Source organism: Entamoeba histolytica, genomic scaffold, assembly GCF_000208925.1.
Source record: "Entamoeba histolytica HM-1:IMSS scf_1104750516487 genomic scaffold, whole genome shotgun sequence".
NCBI classification, from domain to species: domain Eukaryota; phylum Evosea; order Mastigamoebida; family Endamoebidae; genus Entamoeba; species Entamoeba histolytica.
Genome location: NW_001914917.1, coordinates 11,243 through 34,578, shown reverse-complemented (window position 1 = coordinate 34,578; position 23,336 = coordinate 11,243). Strand labels below are relative to the sequence as shown.

The 23,336-nt window shown below is 25.5% G+C and overlaps 11 protein-coding genes across 11 annotated transcripts, besides 1 other annotated feature; 5 read left to right on the top strand and 6 right to left on the bottom strand.

Annotated features, from left to right (window-relative positions):
- Positions 1 to 23: 23 nt before the first annotated feature.
- EHI_015330 (sodium/sulfate symporter, putative) lies at positions 24 to 2,093 on the bottom strand (the record flags this gene model as incomplete). Its single annotated transcript, XM_649411.1, has 1 exon — positions 24 to 2,093. The coding sequence occupies one exon, from the start codon at positions 2,091 to 2,093 to the stop codon at positions 24 to 26; it is 2,070 nt and encodes a 689-aa protein (XP_654503.1).
- Positions 2,094 to 2,244: 151 nt separating this feature from the next.
- On the bottom strand, positions 2,245 to 2,496 carry EHI_015320 (60S ribosomal protein L37-A, putative; the record flags this gene model as incomplete). The annotated part of the gene is made up of 1 exon (XM_649410.2): positions 2,245 to 2,496. The coding sequence occupies one exon, from the start codon at positions 2,494 to 2,496 to the stop codon at positions 2,263 to 2,265; it is 234 nt and encodes a 77-aa protein (XP_654502.1). The 3' UTR covers positions 2,245 to 2,262.
- A 254-nt stretch (positions 2,497 to 2,750) lies between these two features.
- EHI_015310 (60S ribosomal protein L35a, putative) lies at positions 2,751 to 3,100 on the top strand (the record flags this gene model as incomplete). The annotated part of the gene is made up of 1 exon (XM_649409.2): positions 2,751 to 3,100. The coding sequence occupies one exon, from the start codon at positions 2,751 to 2,753 to the stop codon at positions 3,075 to 3,077; it is 327 nt and encodes a 108-aa protein (XP_654501.1). The 3' UTR covers positions 3,078 to 3,100.
- Positions 3,101 to 3,373: 273 nt separating this feature from the next.
- Positions 3,374 to 4,386, top strand: EHI_015300 (uncharacterized protein; the record flags this gene model as incomplete). The annotated part of the gene is made up of 2 exons (XM_649408.2): positions 3,374 to 3,665; positions 3,719 to 4,386. The coding sequence occupies 2 exons, from the start codon at positions 3,374 to 3,376 to the stop codon at positions 4,384 to 4,386; spliced, it is 960 nt and encodes a 319-aa protein (XP_654500.2).
- A 327-nt stretch (positions 4,387 to 4,713) lies between these two features.
- On the top strand, positions 4,714 to 5,594 carry EHI_015290 (C2 domain protein, putative; the record flags this gene model as incomplete). Its single annotated transcript, XM_649407.2, has 1 exon — positions 4,714 to 5,594. One exon carries the CDS (start codon positions 4,714 to 4,716, stop codon positions 5,557 to 5,559), a length of 846 nt encoding a protein of 281 aa, XP_654499.1. The 3' UTR covers positions 5,560 to 5,594.
- Positions 5,595 to 5,644: 50 nt separating this feature from the next.
- On the bottom strand, positions 5,645 to 9,490 carry EHI_015280 (UDP-glucose:glycoprotein glucosyltransferase, putative; the record flags this gene model as incomplete). The annotated part of the gene is made up of 1 exon (XM_649406.1): positions 5,645 to 9,490. The coding sequence occupies one exon, from the start codon at positions 9,488 to 9,490 to the stop codon at positions 5,645 to 5,647; it is 3,846 nt and encodes a 1,281-aa protein (XP_654498.1).
- A 136-nt stretch (positions 9,491 to 9,626) lies between these two features.
- On the bottom strand, positions 9,627 to 10,340 carry EHI_015270 (N-acetylglucosaminyl-phosphatidylinositol de-N-acetylase, putative; the record flags this gene model as incomplete). Its single annotated transcript, XM_649405.1, has 1 exon — positions 9,627 to 10,340. One exon carries the CDS (start codon positions 10,338 to 10,340, stop codon positions 9,627 to 9,629), a length of 714 nt encoding a protein of 237 aa, XP_654497.1.
- Positions 10,341 to 10,512: 172 nt separating this feature from the next.
- Positions 10,513 to 11,421, top strand: EHI_015260 (Rab GTPase activating protein, putative; the record flags this gene model as incomplete). Its single annotated transcript, XM_649404.2, has 1 exon — positions 10,513 to 11,421. The coding sequence occupies one exon, from the start codon at positions 10,513 to 10,515 to the stop codon at positions 11,419 to 11,421; it is 909 nt and encodes a 302-aa protein (XP_654496.2).
- Positions 11,422 to 11,499: 78 nt separating this feature from the next.
- EHI_015250 (lysozyme, putative) lies at positions 11,500 to 13,723 on the bottom strand (the record flags this gene model as incomplete). The annotated part of the gene is made up of 2 exons (XM_649403.2): positions 11,500 to 13,615; positions 13,671 to 13,723. 2 exons carry the CDS (start codon positions 13,721 to 13,723, stop codon positions 11,500 to 11,502), a joined length of 2,169 nt encoding a protein of 722 aa, XP_654495.2.
- A 1,845-nt stretch (positions 13,724 to 15,568) lies between these two features.
- EHI_015240 (uncharacterized protein) lies at positions 15,569 to 16,987 on the top strand (the record flags this gene model as incomplete). Its single annotated transcript, XM_649402.2, has 1 exon — positions 15,569 to 16,987. One exon carries the CDS (start codon positions 15,569 to 15,571, stop codon positions 16,985 to 16,987), a length of 1,419 nt encoding a protein of 472 aa, XP_654494.2.
- A 1,958-nt stretch (positions 16,988 to 18,945) lies between these two features.
- EHI_015230 (uncharacterized protein) lies at positions 18,946 to 20,690 on the bottom strand (the record flags this gene model as incomplete). Its single annotated transcript, XM_649401.2, has 4 exons — positions 18,946 to 19,854; positions 19,923 to 20,207; positions 20,258 to 20,498; positions 20,545 to 20,690. The coding sequence occupies 4 exons, from the start codon at positions 20,688 to 20,690 to the stop codon at positions 18,946 to 18,948; spliced, it is 1,581 nt and encodes a 526-aa protein (XP_654493.2).
- Positions 20,691 to 21,024: 334 nt separating this feature from the next.
- Positions 21,025 to 23,336: part of a repeat region that runs on past the window's edge.

Below are 23,336 nucleotides of genomic sequence, written 5' to 3'. Positions count from 1 at the left end.
AGAAAATATTTAAGTATCGTTAATTACAAGGATGTTGGATATAAAACTTCAAATACTAACCATGGCATTCCTATTGATATTATTAATGATATCAACATTAATGGTGTTCCAAAAGTAACAAAGTCACTTACAGTATATCCTCCTTCTATCATTACCATCATATTTGTTTGATAGCCAATTGGAAGAACAAATACTTCACTTGCAGCAAGCATCATAGTATACATTGAACTCTTTAACCCAATTATTTTTCCTCGTTCTGCTCCATATGGATCTTTTCCCCAATATGCAGACCACACTACAGGAAACATAACAGCAACTACAGCTGTATTACTAAGTGGTTGTGTTAATAATAAAGTGGGAATATATAGTGCTGCTAACATTCCTAATTTACCAAAGGGATTAAATAAACGCGTTAAAGTTAATGCAAGTAATGAACCAGCATTTGTCTTTACCATTGCAGTTGATAGTCCAAATGATGCACCCAGAATACAATATAAAGGAATGTCAATTGCCTTAAACACTTCTTCAATTGTTAATACTTTTGTACCAAGTAATAATAATACACTCATTAAAGCATATTCAATTAAATTACCTAATTCAAACACATCCATAAAAATTGGAAATGCAAGTGCGACTAATGCAATAATTACTTTTTGAATATCTAAAGGACGAGGAATAAAAATATTAATTGGTTTAGCAATTAAAAATGGTTGTAGGAATTCTTTTGATTGTAATATTTCTTTTTTAACTACAATAATAAATTTTCTGTTTTCATTAATTTCATTTATTGGTTCAATACCACTAAATGCAAGAACTCCATACCAGTCTTTTCTTTTTAATTCAGTTTCTCCTTTTTTAATACAAACTTCATATACATTAAAATCATAGTTTTCAATAAGGTTTCTTGTTTGTAAATTTTCAATAATAATTCCTCTTTGTTTTAATATATCAGTAATTCCTTTTAATGGGATTTCATATGTTAATACATCATTTTCTTCAATAATAACATCTGTAGTTAATTCTACACCATCTAAATAATTCTCTGGAAAAGTAATTTCACTTGTTGATGTATCTGTATTTTCAGTATTTAATTGTTCTTCATTTTTAGATTCAGGAATTGTACTAACTGATTTTTTATCATTAAAACTCCATAATTCTTGATACATATCTTTCTTTTTAACACCAATAACTCTACCATTTGGAGGAGAATGTAATGGAGATTTTTGTAAGTCTGTACCAATATAAGGACAACTTTTAGTAATAACTACATCAATTCTAAATAACTCGTCTTCACATTTATCATTTAAATCTGACTCACATTTCCTTTTCTTTAATAATGAAGTACAAAATGAACAATAAAAATATCCTGCAATAGCTAATGGAAATGCAACAATTCCAATTTCAAATAATGGCATTTCAAAATGTAAATTTAAATTAAATAAAGAATTTGTTTTTTCTATTTGTTGATACACCAAACCTCTTCCAACCATATTGGTTGATGTGCCAAGAATAGAATTCATTCCCCCTAAAATTGCACAAAATGAAACTGACATTAATAATCTATTTGCTGAATGTCCTGAAGTTTTTGCCCAACTTTGAATTAATGGAATTGACATTGCAACAACTGGTGTATTATTTAAAAATAATGATAATATCATTACAAATGGAAGAAATCTTAATGCACTTGGAAAAACATATTCTTGTCTTGTTGTAGGTAATAAATAATAAATAATTCTATCTAATATTTGAACCTTATTAATTCCAGCAGAGAGTATTAGTGCAACCATAACTGTTAATGTAGAAGAATCAGAAAATCCAATAAATGCTTCATCTAAATTAATAACACCAAAAGCCATTAAAATGGTAACAGTCATAAAAACAACAATACCAGGATTAATAACATCAGCAATTAGAACAGTAAGCATAATATCAAAAATCATTAAAAATAAATATGTTGTATTATGTAACTGAGTTTCATAATGAGTATACCAATCAAGGAAGTATAAATAATGTAAAAGAATAGTAAAAATAACAAAAAATAAAATAGTTCCTTTATATGGTTGTAAGTGTTTTAATGATTTTCTTATATCCATTACTGATCTTTAATCTTCAATTATTAAGATTTTTTTTTTATTTTTTTCTTTCATAACGAACAGACAACATCTTAAATAGTGGTTATTAATGAATATTTTCACATGTCATTCTAAATAAGATAATGTATTAACTTAAAATAAAGAAAAACAAGAGAACAAATTCATTTACTTAAGCTTTAGTGGTTCTCTTTAAGGCAATTTTTAAATGTCTCATTCTTCCAGTTCCTTGGGTTCTTCTTCTAAGGGCTTTGTATCCCCAAGCATATTGTCTCATTTTAGCATCTGGATATCCACATGAAGCACATCTTTGTTTTTGTAAATGCCATGATCTTTTTCCGCATCTTTTGCAAAGAATGTGAGTTTTATTGTGTCTAGTACCTCTGCAGCTAGTTCCCTTAGTCATGCCTTTGGCAATAAAGTTCAGTTCAGGGTTTTACTCTTTCTTTTATAAACTATAATTCTATTGTTCTCATATTATCTTTTTATTATACTCAATTAAGTATGTTATTTTCATTCTAAAGGATAATATGGTAATATCCTGATTTTATAGGTAAAAAGACTAGAAGTGTAATTGTGTGAAAGAAAAGAAAGAAAAACAAAAAAGGAAATTAATAAAATAATTTTTAGGGTTTAAAGAAACTATAGAATAGAGCATCTATGTCAAAGTGTAGACTCCACGTTAATGCTGTTTTCATGGGATTTCAACGTGCCCAAAGAAATCAATACCCAAATGTTGCTCTTCTTCAAATTAGTGGAGTAAATACAAAAGAAGATACTCCATTCTATATTGGAAAACGTGTTGCTTATGTTTACAAAGTTAATGTAAAGAAAGGAAGTAATAAACCAGCTATTCGTGCTATCTTTGGTAAAATTGTTGCACCACATGGAAATCATGGAGTTGTTAAAGCTAGATTCTTACATAACCTTCCACCAAAAGCAATGGGACAAAACCTTAAAGTTTTCCTTTATCCATCTAACATCTAATTGTGGTGATTATTTGATGTTGTACTTCATGTTGATTTGTTTTATTCTTTATATTATTGTATCATCTTCATTTTGTTATATAAAAAAAATATAATAACATATTTCTTATTTTGATATAAAAAGTAATTTTATGTTATTCTATAATCATAAAATCTGACTTTTGTTTTTTTTTGAGTAATTAAATTCGTTTTATTTAACTACTTCGATAAAACCCGATAAATAAGGTTAACTCAATGAAACCCATTACAAAGAGAAAAGGAGAAAAACGAGAACTGATTAACTTGAAATTGACAAAAATGGGAGCAATTCTTTCTTTATTCCAAGGAGGAGAAAAAGGGGAAAAGATTATTATTGACTTTGAGAATGTTGTCCCTTCACCTGAAGAACAAGAATTATATTCTTCAGTAGAACAATGTCTTCAAAAGTCATCTAAAATTCTTCAAGAAATTAGTGAGTATAAAGGGTGTGAGGATCTTATAAGAAAAGCCATTTCACAAGTTTCACCAGAAAATGAAGAAGAATGTTGGAAAGCTTTAATTCCAAGAGTAGATGTATTATATGAATTTTATGAATTCTCTAATCAATTAAGTTTGTGTTTATAAATTAAAGAATTAACAATAATAAATACTTATTAATTCTAGAGGATAGATTCATTGAAATTATTCGTGTATTATCACAAGCAGAAGCTAAATTGAGTTTAGTTAATTATCAGGCATTATCTAAACAACTTGGATTAGTACTTGACTTTGTATTACAATTTGATAATAAGAAATTAGGAAATTCTTCCATTCAAAATGATTTTTCATATTATCGTAGAACATTAAATAGAATGAAAGGAGTTAAAAAGGATAGTGACATTAAAATTAGAGATGAAACTGCTAATAAAATGTCTATGTTTTTTGCTTATTCTTCACCAATGATGAAAGTACTTACTGAAGCAGTTAATGAATTTACAAAAGGTGTTAATGAAGAAATAAAAGATAATATTTCTGGTTTACTTTGTACGTTAGCTAATGCTTGTAATGATATGGTATTTTCTAACACTTTTTCTAAAGTAGAAACTAATTTGTTTTGTCTTCGTGTAATGACAGGATCAATTATTCTCAATGATATTATTTCTCCATTAGGTTCTTTCCATAAGAAAACACCAATTAGAATTAAAGAATGTATTATGCAATTGAAAAATTACAACCAAGAAGATCCTCTCATTTGTGAGACTACAAAATCCTTATTAGATACGTTAAGATTCACTTCTAAACATATCCAAGATCCAGAGACTCCTGGCTATATTAAGGCTCTGTTAATTTAGATAATAATTGTAATGGACCATTTTATTAACTCTTTTCTTTATTATTTATTCTTCTTTTTTATTTTTTTCATTTGAAAAGTGTTTTTATTTTTTCATTTTGTAAAGATAAATAAATCTCAATAACTTAAAAAGAAAAAATAAATAAGAAAAGTTTTGAATAAGTAACTCTGAAATTTCTTTTTTTTTAAATATAAAGGTAATTTCAATGACTAAATAATATAGTTAGTAGAACTTAAAATACTATTAATAGTAGTGAGTACAAAAAAATCAACAATAAAAACCAAGTTTAAGTAGTTAAAGAACTAGAAAATTCATATAACATTTAAAATGTCTGGAGGATATTACTCTCCTTTTGCTCCAAATGCACAACAAACTGCTAAACCAGCTTCTGGTAGTAAGTCTATGGGATCTGAAACAATGAATATTAGATTAACTGTTGTTAATGGAAAACAATTAAAGGCTAAGGACTTATTTACTTCTGACCCTTATGTCATTGTCTCTGTTGGTATTGAACAAAGAAAAACAAAGACAATTATGAAGAATTTAAATCCAACTTGGGGAGATTCTTTTGAATTCTATAATGTTACACCTGGAACTATGGCTACTTTCACTGTTATGGATTATGACAAACATGGTAAAGATGATCCAATGGGAAATGCTTCATTAGTTCTTCAAAAACTTCAACCAGGACACATGGCTACTAACGAACTCCCTCTCTCAACTAAAGGTTCTATTTGTGTTCAATACACTATCATCTCAAATCCATCATCAGCTAAACAAAGTGCTGGTTCTTATCCACAACAACAACCAGGTGCTTACCCACCTCAGCAAGGTTATCCACAACAACAACAAGGAGGATATCCACCACAACAAGGTTATGGACAACCAGGTGCTTATCCAGGCTATCCACCACAAGGAGGATACCCACCACAACAACCAGGAGCTTACCCAGGATATCCACCACAACAAGGTTATGGACAACCAGGAGCTTACCCACCACAGCAAGGAGGATATCCACCACAACAACCAGGAGCTTACCCAGGATATCCACCACAACAAGGTTATGGACAACCAGGAGCTTATCCAGGTTATCCACCACAACAACCAGGCTATCCACAACCAGGAGCTTATCCAGGTTATCCACCACAACAAGGAGCTCCACAAAAGAAATGAAGAAAACGGGCATAATTGAAGAATTACGAAGAAAAAATTTATGGTTATTTTAACAAACATATAAAAAAAGTAATGATGTAGTTAATTAAAGCTCTTTTTTATTATTTATTTTTTCTTCCATTCCATGAACAATTTCATCGTAACTTTTCCATTCTTCAATATATTTTAGAGCACTCTCTATTTTGCCTAATGGCTTAATAGGATTACTACATAAATCTATTGTTTTAGCTTTTGATTTAACCTTTTGATTACACCATGACTCGCACCAAAGCCATTCTTGAGGAAGTGAAAAGATAGGGACATAGTTTTGAATATAGTTTGGTAAGTCTTGGTCAAGGTTAGCAAGGTTATTAGGGTCAAAAGCCAAGTTGTTATACATTGATCTATATTGTTCTCCAACATTATTCATTCTAAATGTCTTTAAGTCAGCAATGAATAATGCAGAGATGTGATAAGGACGATTTTGAAGGGCATGTTGCCATGAGTCATGATACCAAAATCTATAATTTACTGTTTCTTTATTTAACCATTCTCCATCACAGAATGGAGTCATAGCAATTGCATTACCTTGAATATCAAAGTTCCATAATTCTTTAGCGTCAGCACGTGTAACTTGGTCAGAATCCATAAAAATGATTTTATCAACAGTTTGAGGGAACATCATATCTAAAAACAGGATTTTATTTGCCCAAATAATACGAGTTTTAGATACTTGTTTAAACATGAAATATGGCCAATGGAATCTACAATACTCAATAGTAACACCTAATGCCTTACCGTATTCTTTTAATTTAATTCTTCCTTCTGGAGATAAGAAATCTTCAATCAACCAAAATTTTAAAGGAGATTTTGTATTTTTTTTAACTGAATAGATTAAAATTTTTACTGTTCTTTCATAATCTTTACCACCTGCAATAGTAAATATTTCAATTGGAGGTTCATCTTTTTTATTTCCAAATAAATTACTAATGAAAGAATTACTAGTAGATGGTTTATTTGTATTTAATTCATTCATTATTTTATTCTTTTCTTCAAGTGAAAGTAGAACTGATTGGAATGATAATTCATGAACAGTAAATTTAAAGTTTAATACCTCAAATGGTTGGTTAAGAGTAATAAATTTATAGTACATACTTGGATTTGAATAGGTAGAATAAATCCCAGGAGGAACTAATGTTTGGAAATAACCATCTTTACTTAATACACCTTGATTAATAAAACCATTATCACCAGTAACATTAATAATATTATAACGATATTCATTTCCAATATAAACTTTAGATTGTGAAGTAGCTTCAATAACTAAATTAGTTAAAGAATATTCAATCATAATAGTACCATTATTTTTAAAATTATCAATGTCAACAGTTGTATTAGTTAATAAAGTATCAATATTTTGTGCTGTAATAATTTTTAATTGAAACATAATATTTTTTGGTAAACTTTGAATAATTAAGTCTTGATCTTTTCTTTGATTATTATTAAATATTGGTTTAAATGGAATATTTGAATAATAATATTCACAAGGAAAATCACCACCTTTTCCTGAAGTTTTAATAAGAATCATTTCAATATTAATTTGATTTGGATATAACTCTTCAAGTATTTGAAGCATTTTACTAACTTTTTGTGCTTCTCGCATAATAGGATCAATCAATAATTTAATATTATATTGAATTGAATTAACATCATTTACTACTTGTTTAACTGTTAATGGTGATTGATTATTGTCATATACTCTATTAGTTGTTAATGAATCTAATAAAATCAAATTCATTGCAATACCAAGTTTATTAATTCCAATATCTCTTTTTAAATTTTCACTTAAATGTTTAATACCATGAAGTACAAGTTTTATTTGTTCTTCTAAATGTTCATTTCCTTTAATTTTAATACTATCAAAAATAATATTTGCATTTTCACATATTTCCTTTTTATTTCCTTCTTTTAATATTTTTATAATTTCTTTAAATTCTTTTGTTTTAAATTTATTTTCAATAATTTGGTTTTCAGTTATATTTTTCATTCCACCAATAATTTTCCATTTTTCCTTAGAATGAAGTTCATATAATTTCTCAATGATTTGATTCATTTTAACTTCATCGCCATCTCCACAAAGAGTGATAATATGATTAATATCTTCGGGTTTAGAGATATTAAAAGGTTCTTTCCAGTTAGCAATTGAATTTTGTTTAATAGTCATAAGGTCATTATCAATATATTTAATCCATTGGAATTTATTTTGTAATTGTTTATAGATATTTCCATCATGAAGTTGTTTTGTTCTAATTAATTCTTGTAAAATAGGAATATCACTTGAATAAATTTTAGAGAATTCACTAACCATTTTTTCAGGGTTAATAAAGACTCCATTAAGATAAAAAGCGTTAAATTTAAATCCATGATTATTCATATAATTAATAGTATTTAATATTTTAGTATTATTTAAATAATTATTAATATTATATTCAAATGTACTTACTCTTAATCTATAAAACTTTCTAAAGAAATCAGTTATTTGACTAACACTATTAATTTGTAATTCATCAACTTTTTCAATAAATTTCATTAATCCATCAGTTCCCCATTTATTATTAATATCAATAATACTACTTAATAGAATTTTACCAATTTCATTTGTTGGAATATTAATTGGAATAATTCCAAATTGTAGAGGAGCCATATATCTAAACATAAAAGTTTGAATAACTTTTAAAGAGTTTAATGTTTGACTTAAGTCATTAAAATCAAGTGTAGCAATAAAAGTATAAAGGTCTTGAGAAGTGTATCTAAATAGTCTATAAGGATTATATTGAAAGAATGATTCTAATTGTTTTGGGAATCTTTCATATAAATAAGAGTCAAGTGAATTTAATTTTATAATATGTTCTGATGGAATAAGAAATCTAATAGTTTCTTTATTTTCTTTTGAAACTAAACTTGAAATAAATAAATTCTTTGGTAATTCATATTTTTGTAATTCATGTAATTTATTATCTTCTTTTTGTAAAATATCAATAAAGTCATAAATTGATTGTTGTTGTAAATTAAAAGATATTCCATTTATTAACATCATTTGTGAATTTACTTCTCTTAAATTTTCTGAAATTATTTTTAAACTTTCATTTTTTCTTTTTAATAAATTAATTATAGACAATGGAAATTCTTGTGTTATATTCATTAATTTATTACTAATTGATTTTTCTTTATCATTTAATAAATAATCCATCATTCCAATTCTTAATTCTTCATTATTCCATTCTTTTAAATAAATATAATCTTCTTTCTCTTTTATTATACCAAATTCTCTTTTAAAATTTCTATGCATTATTTCAATATCATATCCTGTAAGGTTCATTGTATCTAATGGTGTTATAATTCCATCTTTTATTCCTTCAGATAATGATGGTTTAAGAAAAAGTGCCATTGAACTTATAACTTTTTCTTTCATTAATTGTTTTAATAAATTAAATTTTTCTTTTATATTTTCTTGTGGAATAATAAGAATTCCTGTTGTATTAGTTTGTTTTGTTAAATACAATAAATATCGTTCATATTCAAATCTTCCTTTTTCTTCTTTTCCATTTAAACTACATTTATTTCCTCTAATAATCCCATTACAACTTATATTTATTGAATTAGATGCTGCAACAAATGGTGATTGGCTTCTTAATGATAATGCTAATTCAATTAATTTTCTATTATTTTCTGGAAGTAATTCAATAAACGTATTATAGGCTTTCTCTCCTCTTAAATTAAATACATCCTTTTCTATAATTCCTTCAAAAAATGGAAGAAGTAATTCATTATTATATTCATTTAAATATGATAATGTTTCGTATAATAAAGGAGTGTCTTTCCAATTACTTTTAAGACTAACTTGGATTGTACCCAATGCGGTAGTAAATAAAATGAGAATAAGTATTTTCATGAGGGAATTAAATTTTACTAGTTCTTTTAATGAATAAAAAAAAGAAAATAAATAATAAAATTATAATAAATAATAAGAATTTTTTTTATCAAAACGAAAATACGAAAAGACAAAGAATTACCTTACCTTTTTTTAATTAGTAATATTCAACTAATTGATTTAATTTAGTATATGTTGAAAATGCTAAATAAATATGTCTAAACCATACAAATTGTGATGGATATAATTTCATAGAAGATGTAGCATATTCGTTTGAATCAAGAACAGTAAAGAGTGTACGTTCATCATCTTTTTCAAAGAAAGAACAAATACAATCAATAGTATGTGAATATTTTCTTATTATATTCTTTGATTTTAATGTGTAAATAGAAACATGTGGACAAAAAGTATGAATCATTGGTAATGCTGCATTAATGTTTATATGATTTGGATGTCCACTAACTCCTTTTTTATCAAAAGTAATAATTGTTTGTATATTTTCTTTTTGAATTAATTCAGCAACATCTTTAGCCATTTCCATTATATCCCAATGATATTCAAAGCCATCAGGATATTTTGTTGGATCACATATTGTAATATTTTCACATTTATGAAACTTAGCAGCATTTTCAAATTCTTTCTTTCTGATAGGATTTGATGAAAATAAAAACATCCCAAATGGTATGAGATTTTGTTTTAAATATTCTATTGTTGGTATAAAAAACATAGCATCATCATCTGCATGTGCAAATAAAAATAATACTGGATCTCTTATTTTTAATTGTTTTTTAACTGCCTTATGACACCAACTTTCTATTAAAATAATAATGATAGCTAAAATGACACAAATAATAATTGTTGTACTAGACATTCGTGATTGTTTTGTATCTAAAAAAAGATAAACTGCCTTTTTGTTCTCCAAAAGAAATGAAATATGAAAAAATAAGCTTTATAATTTAAAAAGTAAAAAACAAAACTAAAAAATTTTAATGAACTATTCAATTACAATCCCGAAAATGCAGGACAAAATAATTAATAAGTTAATGCAAAATGAATGGAATGAATATGGCATAATAAATGAATGTGTCAGAGGATTTGGAGGGTTGAAGAATCCTAATAGAATTAAAATTTATCAACATATTCTTCATGCGGAAAAAATTCAAGACCCAGCTAAAGAAAGTAAGTCACATTACCAAATAACATTAGATGTTAAAAGAACATATGGTAGATTACTAAATGAAGAGGATAGTACAAGACAAAAAGAAAGGTTATTAAAAATACTAGATGGGATATTTGTACTACATCCAGAGTTTAAATATTATCAAGGATTTCATGATATCGTTAGTTATTTACTCTTTACTAGTGAAGATGATGAACTAATATTAGGTGTTAGTGAAAGACTTGCAACATTAAGATTTAGGCAATCATTGTTTGATTTTAATGAAGCGTTAAGTGGTGGGAAAAAAGCATTAAAAACTGTCAGTTCTATTGATCCAGATTTGAGTAATGCATTAGAAGAAGCAGGATGTGATGCAATGTTTGCATTTCCTTGGTACATAACATGGTTTTTACATTCAGTTGAAAACATAGAAGTTGGACTTCGTTTATTAGACTTTTTCATTTGTACTTCCGACCAAGACCTTATTAATTTCATTAGTTCTATGATTATTTCAAGTAGAGAAGCAATTTTTGCACTTCCAGAAATAGAGTATAGTGCTATTCATATTTATTTTACTGGTGCTCCAAGTAGATTTACTGTAAATGATGTTCAACGTCTTATTAATATGTCGATGTATCTGAAATCAGGGAATTGTTCATTGTCATATTTTTTGACAATATCATCTAGTCCATATGAACTGACTATAGACCCAAATTCTTTATTGTATATAAGAATTCTAATAGTCATCATGTTACTATGTCATATCCTTATGTTGTATTGCTCAAAAAATTAATAATCAATTTCTTTCTTCTTCTTCACTTAAACCAAATAAAAAGAATCAAAAAAAAAAAAAAAATGAATAGAAGTTCTTTTATCTTCTTCTTGTGACAGTAACTTTTTTGACTGATTTTCTTGTTTTAGTGTTTCTTCTTTGAATTATTGTCTTCTTGGTCTGTTGTTTCTTAATAGTTGCTTTTCTTTTTTCCATACGTCTTATAGCAGCTGCCTTCTTTTGAGTATTACGTTTAATGGTAAGAGCTTTTCTTGTTGCATTTCGTTTAATTTGTTTTGCTTTTTGAATGCCTTGTCTTTTAGCTTGTTGGTATTTAATTTTTGTCTTTTTCTCCAATTGTTTCAATTGCTTCTTTGATTTCTTGTGTAATTGTTTTAATCTGTTATTGCTACCCTTCTTTATTTTATCCATTTTTTTATTTTGTTTCTTTGTTATTTTCTTTGTTTTTTTCTTATTTAATCCTTCTTTGTTTGCCTTTCTCTTTATAATTTTTTTGATTTGCTTTTTACTCTTCTTAATATCTTTCTTAATACTTTTCTTTGTTTTCTTAATACTCTTATTAATGTCCCTTTCAATCTTACCAAACATTCCATTTTTCTTTTTATGTTTTGGTTTCAATTTATCCCATATTTTTTTGTCTTTCTTATCTTTATTTGAATTCTTCAACTCTTTCTTATATTCTTTGAGAAGTTTTTTTTGTTTAGATACTCTTTTAGCAAATTGGGCATCACTCTCTCCTGTTTTTTTCACAAGTTTTTTAACTTTACCACTTTTATCTAATAATTTTCCCTTTAACTCTGCTAATGGATGCTTAGACTTTTTATAATTATTCCATTTCAATAAGTTTTCTTTCTTCTTTTCTTTTTCATATCGTTGTAATAATCTTTGTTGCTTCCTCTTTCTTCTGAGGAAACTCTCTTTACTTTCTCCAGGTTGTTGAGTGATTTCTTTTAATTTTCCATTACTATCAAATAACTTTTTTTCCATTCTATTGATTTTTCTCTGTTCTTTTCTAACCTTCCTAAGATAGTCTCTTCTTTTTTCCATTTTTTCTAATCGCTCAATTTTTTTTTGTTGTTTTGCTTTTCTTTGCAAGAAATGTAGAAAAGACTCTCCTGGTAGTCTTTTTATTTCTTTTAACTTTCCATTTTTATCATATAATTGTCTTTTTAATTTTCTTATTCTTTTAGATAACCTTTTTTCTTCTTTTGTTTTTCGTGGTTTAGAAGTATTATTTGAACCATTTGAACTACCATTATTTGAACCACTTGATGGTGTAGATGGTGTGTTTGAACTACTTGATGGTGTGTTTGAACTACTTGATGGTGTGTTTGAACTACTTGATGGTGTGTTTGAACTACTTGATGGTGTGTTTGAACCACTTGATGGTGTAGATGGTGTATTTGAACCACTTGATGGTGTAGATGGTGTAATATCTGTAGATGGTGTAGAATCTCCACTTGGTGTATTTCCATCAGTGCTTGGTGTAGATGGTGTATTTCCATCAGTGCTTGGTGTAGAATCTCCACTTGGTGTATTTCCATCAGTACTTGGTGTAGAATCTCCACTTGGTGTATTTCCATCAGTACTTGGTGTTGATGGTGAATTTCCGTCAGTACTTCCATCAGTTGGTGTTTCTGGTTCAGGGGTTGGATTTACAGGAGTGACTCCAGCAGGTTTATAGTCAATATCAACAAGGACACCACACATACTAGTGGTTCCTTCATATTGTTTCATTGCAATAGTGAAATCTCCGAATTTATATTTTCCACTATTATAATCATCGAAGTTAGCTTTATGGTCGTAGTGACTAAACCACAATGGTAATTTAGAGGCTTCTTTAGAAACATAACTAGAACCCAATACTTGTCCCCAAACACCCCATCCAGAATAAATACCATGATTAATACCTGCAGCACGAGCAGCTGATAATAAGTCTTCTAAGAATTGGCGGTTTGTAGCAACGTTACTACTCCATGAATCTTTTTCAACATCGAACCATAAAGTATTCCATTTAATTCCATTTGTATTAGCTTGGGTAATAAATGAATTGACTTGAGAAGCAGCATTTCCACATTTAACACATGGATAAAAATAAAGATCAATATCTGTAATTCCAGCAGTGATAGCACTCTTATATGAATTAGCTGCTTCAGAATCAAATGAACCAATAGACCTCCATCCTCTAATAATTCTATCTATTGTTAGAATATTGTGTGTAATTAACTCCTCTAAAAAAATTAACAAACACAAAATCACCATAACCTTTGTTTTTTATACAAGTGAAAGTATCTGGTTTCATGTGATAGGCACAATCTATTCCCTGTGCAGCAAGAGAGTAAACAATAAACAAAAATAGTATTAATATATTGTTCATGGATTTATAATATAATTTTTTAAGTTATTCGGAACTGATTATTCCCTAAAAATAAAATTAGTTTTGGTTCATTCGTTGACTTTGGAAAAGTCAAAGCATTATTAAAAGTTTTATTCATTTTAAATTTGTTTTTCATTTATTCTTATTTTTTATTTCTATAAATTTTATATTTTTATCAAACGTTAGAGGAAATACGAATTTTAATTATTTATATTTATTTTGTATTTTTTAGAAATTCTTTTTTTTTGAGTTATTTTTTTATTCAACATCTTATAGTTTTTGTTATTCTATAAAATAAACACATCAAAGAACATACTCCAGTGAGTCTTTTTTTGTTGTCTCTATTTAGTTCTTTATTCATCGTCTTCAATGAGACCAATTAAATTGATTACCTGTTTTATTAAGTTTATCATCAAAATCTATTTCTAAAGAGTTACTCATACAATTTTATTATTTTTTGAATTTGTGCTTCAAGAAAAACTAATTCTTATTTTTTACTAAACACAGTTACTTTAAATGGAATTAATTATTGAGTATTGATTATTCTAGAAAATAAATAGTTGTTGATTCTGTTATATAAGTTAGTTTAAAATATATTGTTCTGAGAGTAATATTTTCTACTAAATTTTCATAGTTTATTAGATGAAACATTGTGATATGTAGTGTTAATATTTTATGGTTTTATCTTTTAATCATTTTGTTATGGTAATTAAGTTAATTAAGTCTAATTGTCATTTCTTATTTTATATTCATTTCTTTCTATGTATTTAATTTGGTGTTTTTCTGTTTTCTTTTATTTTCATATCTATCTATTATCTCCTTTTATTTTCTTCAATATTTTAATTATTCAATTTCTATTGTCTTATCTTATTTCTTTCATTTCTTTTATTGGGTTGTTTTCTATTTTTTAGTATAATCTTGACAATTCTTTGTTATATTTAATTTTTGTTGATTTAATTCAAAATACTTTTTCACTTGTTAACCAAAGAATTATTTTGATATATACATTATCATTAATAGTGAGTGAAATAATGAAATATGTTTTTTAATACAGTTATATTGTTCAGTAAATAACAAACATCTCTTCGTAAATACAAATGAGTTTTAAAGTCAATTAGTATTAATTGAAATAAATTGATTATTTGTTTGTTTGATTTTATTTGCTATGAAATGATGGAATAACAGAAATCATATTACAACAAACAAAATGAATATTTAACATTTCAAATATTTGAATAACAAACACAATGTATATTTAATAAATTAATAATCATATATCATTATTGAATGAAATGGTATTGATATTAATCATTGTTATATGAATGTTGTTATTTCTAATTTTCAAATGAATGATTCTATTGATAAATGAAATAAAATCTATTTGTTAAATCATTTTCATTTTTATTGATTATTGATTATTATTCATTACATTGAATAATGATTATAAATTAATATTTAAATATTGATGAAATATCAATTTACATTTCATTTTTCATTGGATATTCATCCTAATAAATGTATTTTGTATCATTATTTTAACCATTTTAAATAAATAGAAACAATCAACACATTCTGAAGTATTACTACAACACATCAAGAGTTACATAAGGATGAATGAAATGTGAAGGTCTGTGTTGTAAAATAAACATACTATATTTTATTATATTTTATTAGAATCTGTATGACTCAAACAGACATTTTAACAAAAATTGTCTCCTTGACACGTGGATGAAGAAATAAAAGATTGAGAAAAACAAACAACAACATATAATGTCAAAACAACAGAGATATTTCAAGTTCCATGGGAAAAACATATATTTTGAAATTAATGAAGTTATTAGTTTGGAAGAGGCAAAAGAAATAATAGGAAGGTTTGGATGTGGCAACAATATTAAGTGGATTGGAGTTGGAGTGAATGGGAAAGGGTCTAGTCAAAACACACACCCACACTCTCATGTGTATGTCCAAATGAATAATAATTTCCAATTCAACAAAAAGCCAGAAACAAAAATACATGGGAAGAAAATGCATATTAATTTTAGTTATATTTCAAGAATATGTGATATGGATAGGTCATACCAAAACATAAGGAATTATTTGAAGAAACATGAGAAATACGAAGAAGAAGGGATTTTTAGTGAATCAGTTAAAATGACATGGGATCAAGCTATAAAAGAAGCACTTGAATGTCCAGATTATTCAGAAGCAACAAGAATATTACAAGGGTCGAGTTATGGAAGGTGGTTAACGAGTTGTTCTACATTCCAGAAGAAATGGAATCAAGAACATTTTGAGGAGATAGTAGAATCAAGGAAAATACATATTCACTTAAATCCGTGGAAAGAGGAAATGATAGAAGTAAAAGAAATAAGAATGTGGATTAAGAAAGCATTGGAAAGAAGAGAAAAGAGAGTGCCAATACTATTTGTTGTTGGTAAAACAAAAACAGGAAAAACAGAGTTTATTCGAGATGCATTAAAAGGAGTAAAAATAGAAGATCACCGAGGTGAAATTATGTTTGACACTGTTGATCAATTCAAGAATTATGACATTCGATTATATGATGATTGTAATTTTAAAACATTTTCATGGGATATATTCAAAGCACTTTGTAGTACGAGGGGAGAGAGTATTAAAATTAACATCAAATACAGTTCAGTCATTCTTGAATCAATTCCAACTATCATCATATTCAACGAAGGTCAATACAATTCATTCTTGAAACGATGCAATGAAGAAGGAGATTCGATGTGGATACAACACAATTCAATGACAGTAATGATAGATAAGAAAATATATATGACTCGAGATGAAATGAATAATGGATGTGATGCATCTAAAATATCTTTAAATGAAAAACAACCAACGAAAGGAAGAGAAGAAATGATAATTGGAAATACAATAACAAATGAGAGTGATGTTGAATATCCAATACAAAACAACATTACAGTACAGGATGAAATGAAAATGAATAATGATGATAAAGGTTATGATAATGATAATAATGGATATGGAAAACAATTGTCAGAACCAATGATAAATCAAAATGAAATGAATGTCATTGGAATTAATCAATTGTATAAAACACAAAATGGAAATGATAATCAATGTAATAAAGGAGTTGAAAATTCAAATAATACACCATTTAGAAAAGTCAGTCAAGATGAATTTGAAGTAGTTTCATGTTGATTATTTAATTTAATTGAATTATTTTATTTTTTATAATTGAATTAATTATATTTTATATTTAGTGTATGAATGATGAATATTTATATGAAACAAACAATATACAAGAATAAATACAATAAATATATAAAGTGTTCATTCTTTTTAATTGTTTTTTGAATAAATTAAATTAAATAATATGAGAAAGAATTTATGTGAAATTTGAATGAGTTTATCAATACTAATAACTTAAAATGAATAATGAGAAGAAATAATAAGAAATAATATATACTATTCATTTTATTCATTATCATTTTAGAATACAAAATAGTTGATAATGTTGATGTTAATGAATGATAATAATATCAATAATAATCAAAATGATTATATTCAGAATTGATTATTACCTTGTTGTTAAAAATACAAGAAAATAGTACAAATAAAGAAAAAGGAGAAATAATAAATGAAAAAGAGAGTTGAATGAAAATAAGAAAAATAGAAAGTGTGAAACAACAATCAAATGTATAAATACACAAATAATGTCATAAATAAGATAAAATAATCGAGTTATCGTATTTTTAATTCAATCATTAAATAAAACAGAATGATAAATAGAAATTTCATAATTGAAAATGAAATTATAAAGAGATAATAAAGTTCACAACTATTCTATTTAAATGATAAATAACTATGAAATAAATTAGTGTCATTAAGAAATATTCATCTCAATACATTATTCACATTACATTCAATGTGAAAAGAAGAAGCAGTTGAAATATAAAAGAAACACTAGAAAATAAAAAATGAAATACATGAATTACAGAATAAAACAATAATTCATCATAATATTTAAAAAATAAAGAAATAATGAATAAAATAGAAATGATGATAAATGAATAAAATGAAGAATAACTCAAAAAGAAAGATATAATAAAAGATATAAATAATATTTAATGATACAGTATGACATTTATTATACATTTTAGTAATTAACAAATAAATATAAAATGAAAATAATAAAATGAAATGTATTTAATTCAATCAATTTACAAAATAATGACATTCACAACTATGAAATGAAAGAAATAAGAAAGAAATAATAGAAAAATAATATATAGATGATAAAACAATATATAAAAAGAAATAAAAAATACAATAAAGAATAAATAAACATATAACAATAAAATGAAGAAAATAGATGAAGAAAATATGTTTAGAAACAAACAAAACATCAAATAACGAGAAAATAAATTAAATGAACGAATATCAAACAAATAAAATGTAAATTTGAAATAAATAATAAGAAGAAAATCAATAAGTTATGAAGAACAAACAGAAAAAGAATAAAATGAAGAGAATATAAAAACAAACATATCCAAATATAATATAATATTTAATTCAAATAATGTGGATTCAAAAACAAATGAAATAGAAATAAAAATGAAAGAAATATCACAAAAAGAAGAATTAATAATGAATAAAAACAATCAATACAGACTAATCTTAAATAGTATGGAATAAAAAGTAAAAGTTATATTGGTACTTCATTCAAGATTGGATACAATGAATTTGATTCATGAATAAAACAGACTGAATATGATTTATTTGTTATTTCATTTCTGAATAATATCTCAATACGTTGTTTCAATACATTACTCTTTTGTTATTATCAGTTATAAATATTCTCTTACCAATAACCTGACATTTGGGTTGTTTATTCTCTTTCTTGTTTTTTTTTCACCATTTCAATGAGAATATATTAAATTACATCAATCATACTCTAAAATATCCTTGTCTCTTTGAAATATTGGTTCAATATCCTTTGCATGATGATATTCCACTGATTTGAAGAACCATTAAAATGGGAGTATTTGTAATTAAAATCATCGAGATGTGGTGTTGATTCATAATACTTTCCTTTCCCATGAAAGATAAAATATAAGAATAAAGAATATGACAGAAAAAAAGGAAATTTAAGTCAATTATTTAAAATCTCCAAAGTCAGTTGAATCAAAAGAAAATGAGTCAAAATTAAAAGATTTCTTTGACTCATCATTTTTACTTTGGGAAGAATCAACACTTGGTGCTTCAAAGTCACCAAAAGAAGTCGAATTAAAATCAAAACTGGATGACGAGTCATTAACATTTGAAGCCTTCTCAAATGAAAAATCAGTACTTTCAAAATCAAATGAATTAGTTGGGGTTGAAGATAGATTTGCATTAGTAGAGGGAGAAGAATTTAATTGGTCAATTTCATCAATAACAAAAGGCTTCATTTGACTGTTATTAGTTGATGTAGTAGAAGTTTTTCTGAAATAAATAGTATTATTTTCTTGTCTAGGAAGAACTTCTTTCATAATATATTCATTATATTCATTATAAGATGCATCATCTTTTGTAATAGAATAGAGTTGAATCATTAAATAATATTCAAATATATATAAATCATATTTATAATGCTCCTTTAATAATTCTTTATCGTTTGCAATTAATTGTTCTGTTAATTTATACTTTTTCATAACATTATTAATCAAATTTCTTTTCTTTTGAATAAGAATTGAAAAAATGTCATTTAAGTATTGTCGATAAATACTTGAGTTGTTTCTTATTATGAAATATATTGAAAGAAGTTTTTCTAGTATTTCCTCTCCTTTTCTTTCAATTATTTCCGCTTCATATTCAATACAATATTCAATAATATGTTCAAAATCAATTAATTCTTCTTCAACCCTTTCTTCATTCTCTTTAATATCATTTTCTATATTTTCTATGACTTTTTCTAATCTTTTTACCATTTCCTTTTCTTCTTCTTTATTATTATTATTATTCTCTTTCTTAAGTGGTAACATTATTCTTAAAATATGAATTAATTCTCTTTTTGTATCTCCTTTCTTGTCGTGTTAGTTTCTTTTGTTGTTGAATTCGAGTTTATTCTAACTTAATGTAACTTAAAACAAACATTTAAAATAATCCTTTCAATATATTCCTCTATTTGATCTGATTTAATAAATTCTTCATACATTTTTTGACTTATTGAATTGTCCCATTCCATTATTTCTTTTAACATCCCTTCTATTTCTTCAATATACTTTCCTTCTATTATTTTCTCTATAAATCTTTTCATATTATTCTGTTCAATTGTATTTGTTTGAATTAATAAAAGTAAATAATTACTTTTGATTGGGTCATTTAAATTGTCATATAAATTACTTATCATCTTTTCGTTCTTTCCTATTTCTTTTTTCTATTCTTTGTTATTATCTATTTTTTTTTCTTTAATTCTTTTTAACAAACAAATTCTTCTCTTTTATTTAACCCTATTAATATATTTACTATGTTGTTTATTACTCTTTTGTCTTTTTCCTTGATAAAACTTTCTATTAATTCTTCTTGAATGTCTTTTCTTTTAATCATTTCTTCTTGAATCTGTTCAACTTCACTTGAAAGTGTTTCTGATGCCATTCCTCCTTTTTCCCCACTTTCTCCATCACAAATATATTTAATACACTTTTCTATATTTTCTTCCTTCAATACACTACTTTTTTATTTTTTTCTTCTTCTTCTTTTTTTATCAAACAAACAATTGAATCAATGTCTCATTGGATTTTAATTCTAATAAATAATGTGGGTCTTCAAATATCTCTTCTATTTGACACTCATTTTTCTTTAATAATTCATCTATGCTTGATGATATACTTGTTGCTCCTTGTAACGACCAAAAATCCATTTCTTTTTTTTATTTTAGTTCTTTTTCTTTTTCTTTTTTCTTTTTTTTTTCTTATTGGAAATAACGATGAAGTAACGATTGTTTGGATATTGTTACTTCTCATAACAACAAAAAAGGATGAACAACCAAATGCAATTATTTCGATTTTTGTTTTCTATTGAAAATATAAAAAATTAATTAATATTTCTAATTGGTTGCATTGTTAGTGTGAATCATTTGTTTGTGTAATTTCAACACCTTTAATTTTATTTTAGAAATCTCCCAGTGTCATTTCAATTCCAGTCTTTATCTTTTTCTTACATTTTCATATTTTAATTTGTATGTCATTAGACATTTTCAATTTTGATTATAATTGTTTGTAGGATATTGGGGGAAGTTTAATTTTTGTTTTAATGATTTTAATCTTCTTACTGATTCTTTATGTATTAATTTATTGATAATATTACAGGTATTATTTCAAAATATATTATTTCTCTATTGTTTCTTATTTTCTCTTGTAATTCTTTGTACTTATTTATTTTATGAATATAATTTAATTCTAAATTATTATCTTGACATATAACAACATCTATGATATATCATTTCTTTTCTGTAATATTTTGATAATATATATCTTGTCTTCTAGCATGGAAAGAATGGTCACTAACCAATAAATCTTTATTGTAAGTTATGACCATTTCATCATTATTAATACATTTTGGAGGATTATTAAAATCAATTGCATCAAATTCAGTAAATTGTGTAATTAATAAATGTTTATATATTTGTTTACAAACATAATCATGTTTTGATATTTGATTCTTTTTCATTACAGGACATCCTAACAATATATGACTAATAGATGCAATTGTGTTATGACAATGTTTACAATATTTTAAATCATCATTTTGGAGTATTTTTGATTTAATACTTCCTGTCATACTTACTCATTCTTGCATTTTTACTATTTGGAGGAATGCATTTCTTTTTATGTTTAATGACCTCCATGTTGCTACTGTTAATTTCTTATCATTGAAAGTGCCATTTGCACATCTTATATATTCTCCACATTTTATTTTCTTTCCATTCACTTAAATATCTTTCATTTAATTCATTATTTACCCATTCAAATACTTCCTTTACATCATGTTTTCTTTCATTTATTTCTATCACATTCATTAATTCATTAAAATTAATCTTCTTACCAAATGCTTTCTTCATTCTTTTAATTATTCAATTTGGATTTTCTTTTATTGCTTCTATCATTTCTCATATTCATGTGCTTGATCTCCAATTATATTTTAAATATATTCTTAATAATTCTTTACAACATTCATCTCTTGATGACATTAATCCTAATCCCAATTCATTTATTTTAACATATAATCTACTTTTTGGGATATTTCTACTATATAATTTGAGGTGAATTAATTACTTTCTTATTTGTTTATCTATCTTCTCCAATTCTCCTAGTTTCCATGGGACAATACAAAATCCATATCTTAATTTGGAGATTATATCATTATTAATCTTTCTTATTGTATTGAGAATGCTATATTTCATAGTATTTAATGATGATAAAATAGAAGATATATCATTTAATATTCTTGTACAATATTTATTAATATTTATTTTATCTCCTATTTCAATACCAAGATATTTATAATGGTTATCATTAGTTACTCTTGGTAGTTCAGCTAATTCACCATTTATTTGACTATTAATATTAGTCATTATCACACTTTTTTCTACATTAATTTTTAATCATATTGCATTAAATATTTCTTTAGTTAATTTGTGTGCTTTTTCCATTTCATCGAGGCTATTAGTCATTAACTTTAAATCGTCAATATATAATTTATAATTTAATATCACTTGTTTTTCTTCTCCATTCATTTTAATATTTAATTAGTTTATTTGTTTATCTAATTGTTTAGATAATATATCAATAGATAATACAAATAAAAGTGGAGATAGGCTGTCACCTTGTATTATTCATCTTTCTACATTAATCATACCTACACTTTCTTGATTATAATATAAATTAAGATGTGTATTATTTAATATATATAATATATATTATTAATTACTACAAGTGGGATATTAAAATATATTAAGCATTGTTTAATCCATTGGTGGTTAATACTATCATATGCTTTGGATACGTCATAGTATGTTTCTACCCACTTCTATTTAGCCTTTATTAATAATTGAATGATTATAGTGTTATATAATAATCATTCTTTTGATGATATGTATATTTTTTACATCCAATTTGATTTAATGAGAGTTGTTTTTCAATTGGATTTAGCATCAGCTGGCTTTCTATTTTCATTTTTAATATTGATGTATATATTTTTAATAGACAATTTAAGCACGTTATTTGTCTGTAATTCTGATTGTCTAATTTATCTCCTTTTTTATATATTAATATTGTTCTTCCTTGAATAAAGTGGAGAGGTATTTCATTATGATTATTCAACCATTCATTGAATAATTTTATTAAATATTTCTTTGGTTGTTCTAAATATTTAATCCAAAATCATTGTATTTTATCATTTTCAATTTAATTTCAAATTATCAATGAATTTAATAGCACAATCTAGTTCATTGGGAATGATTATGGATATTCTACCATTAATTCTATTTTCTATTAATACTTCATAT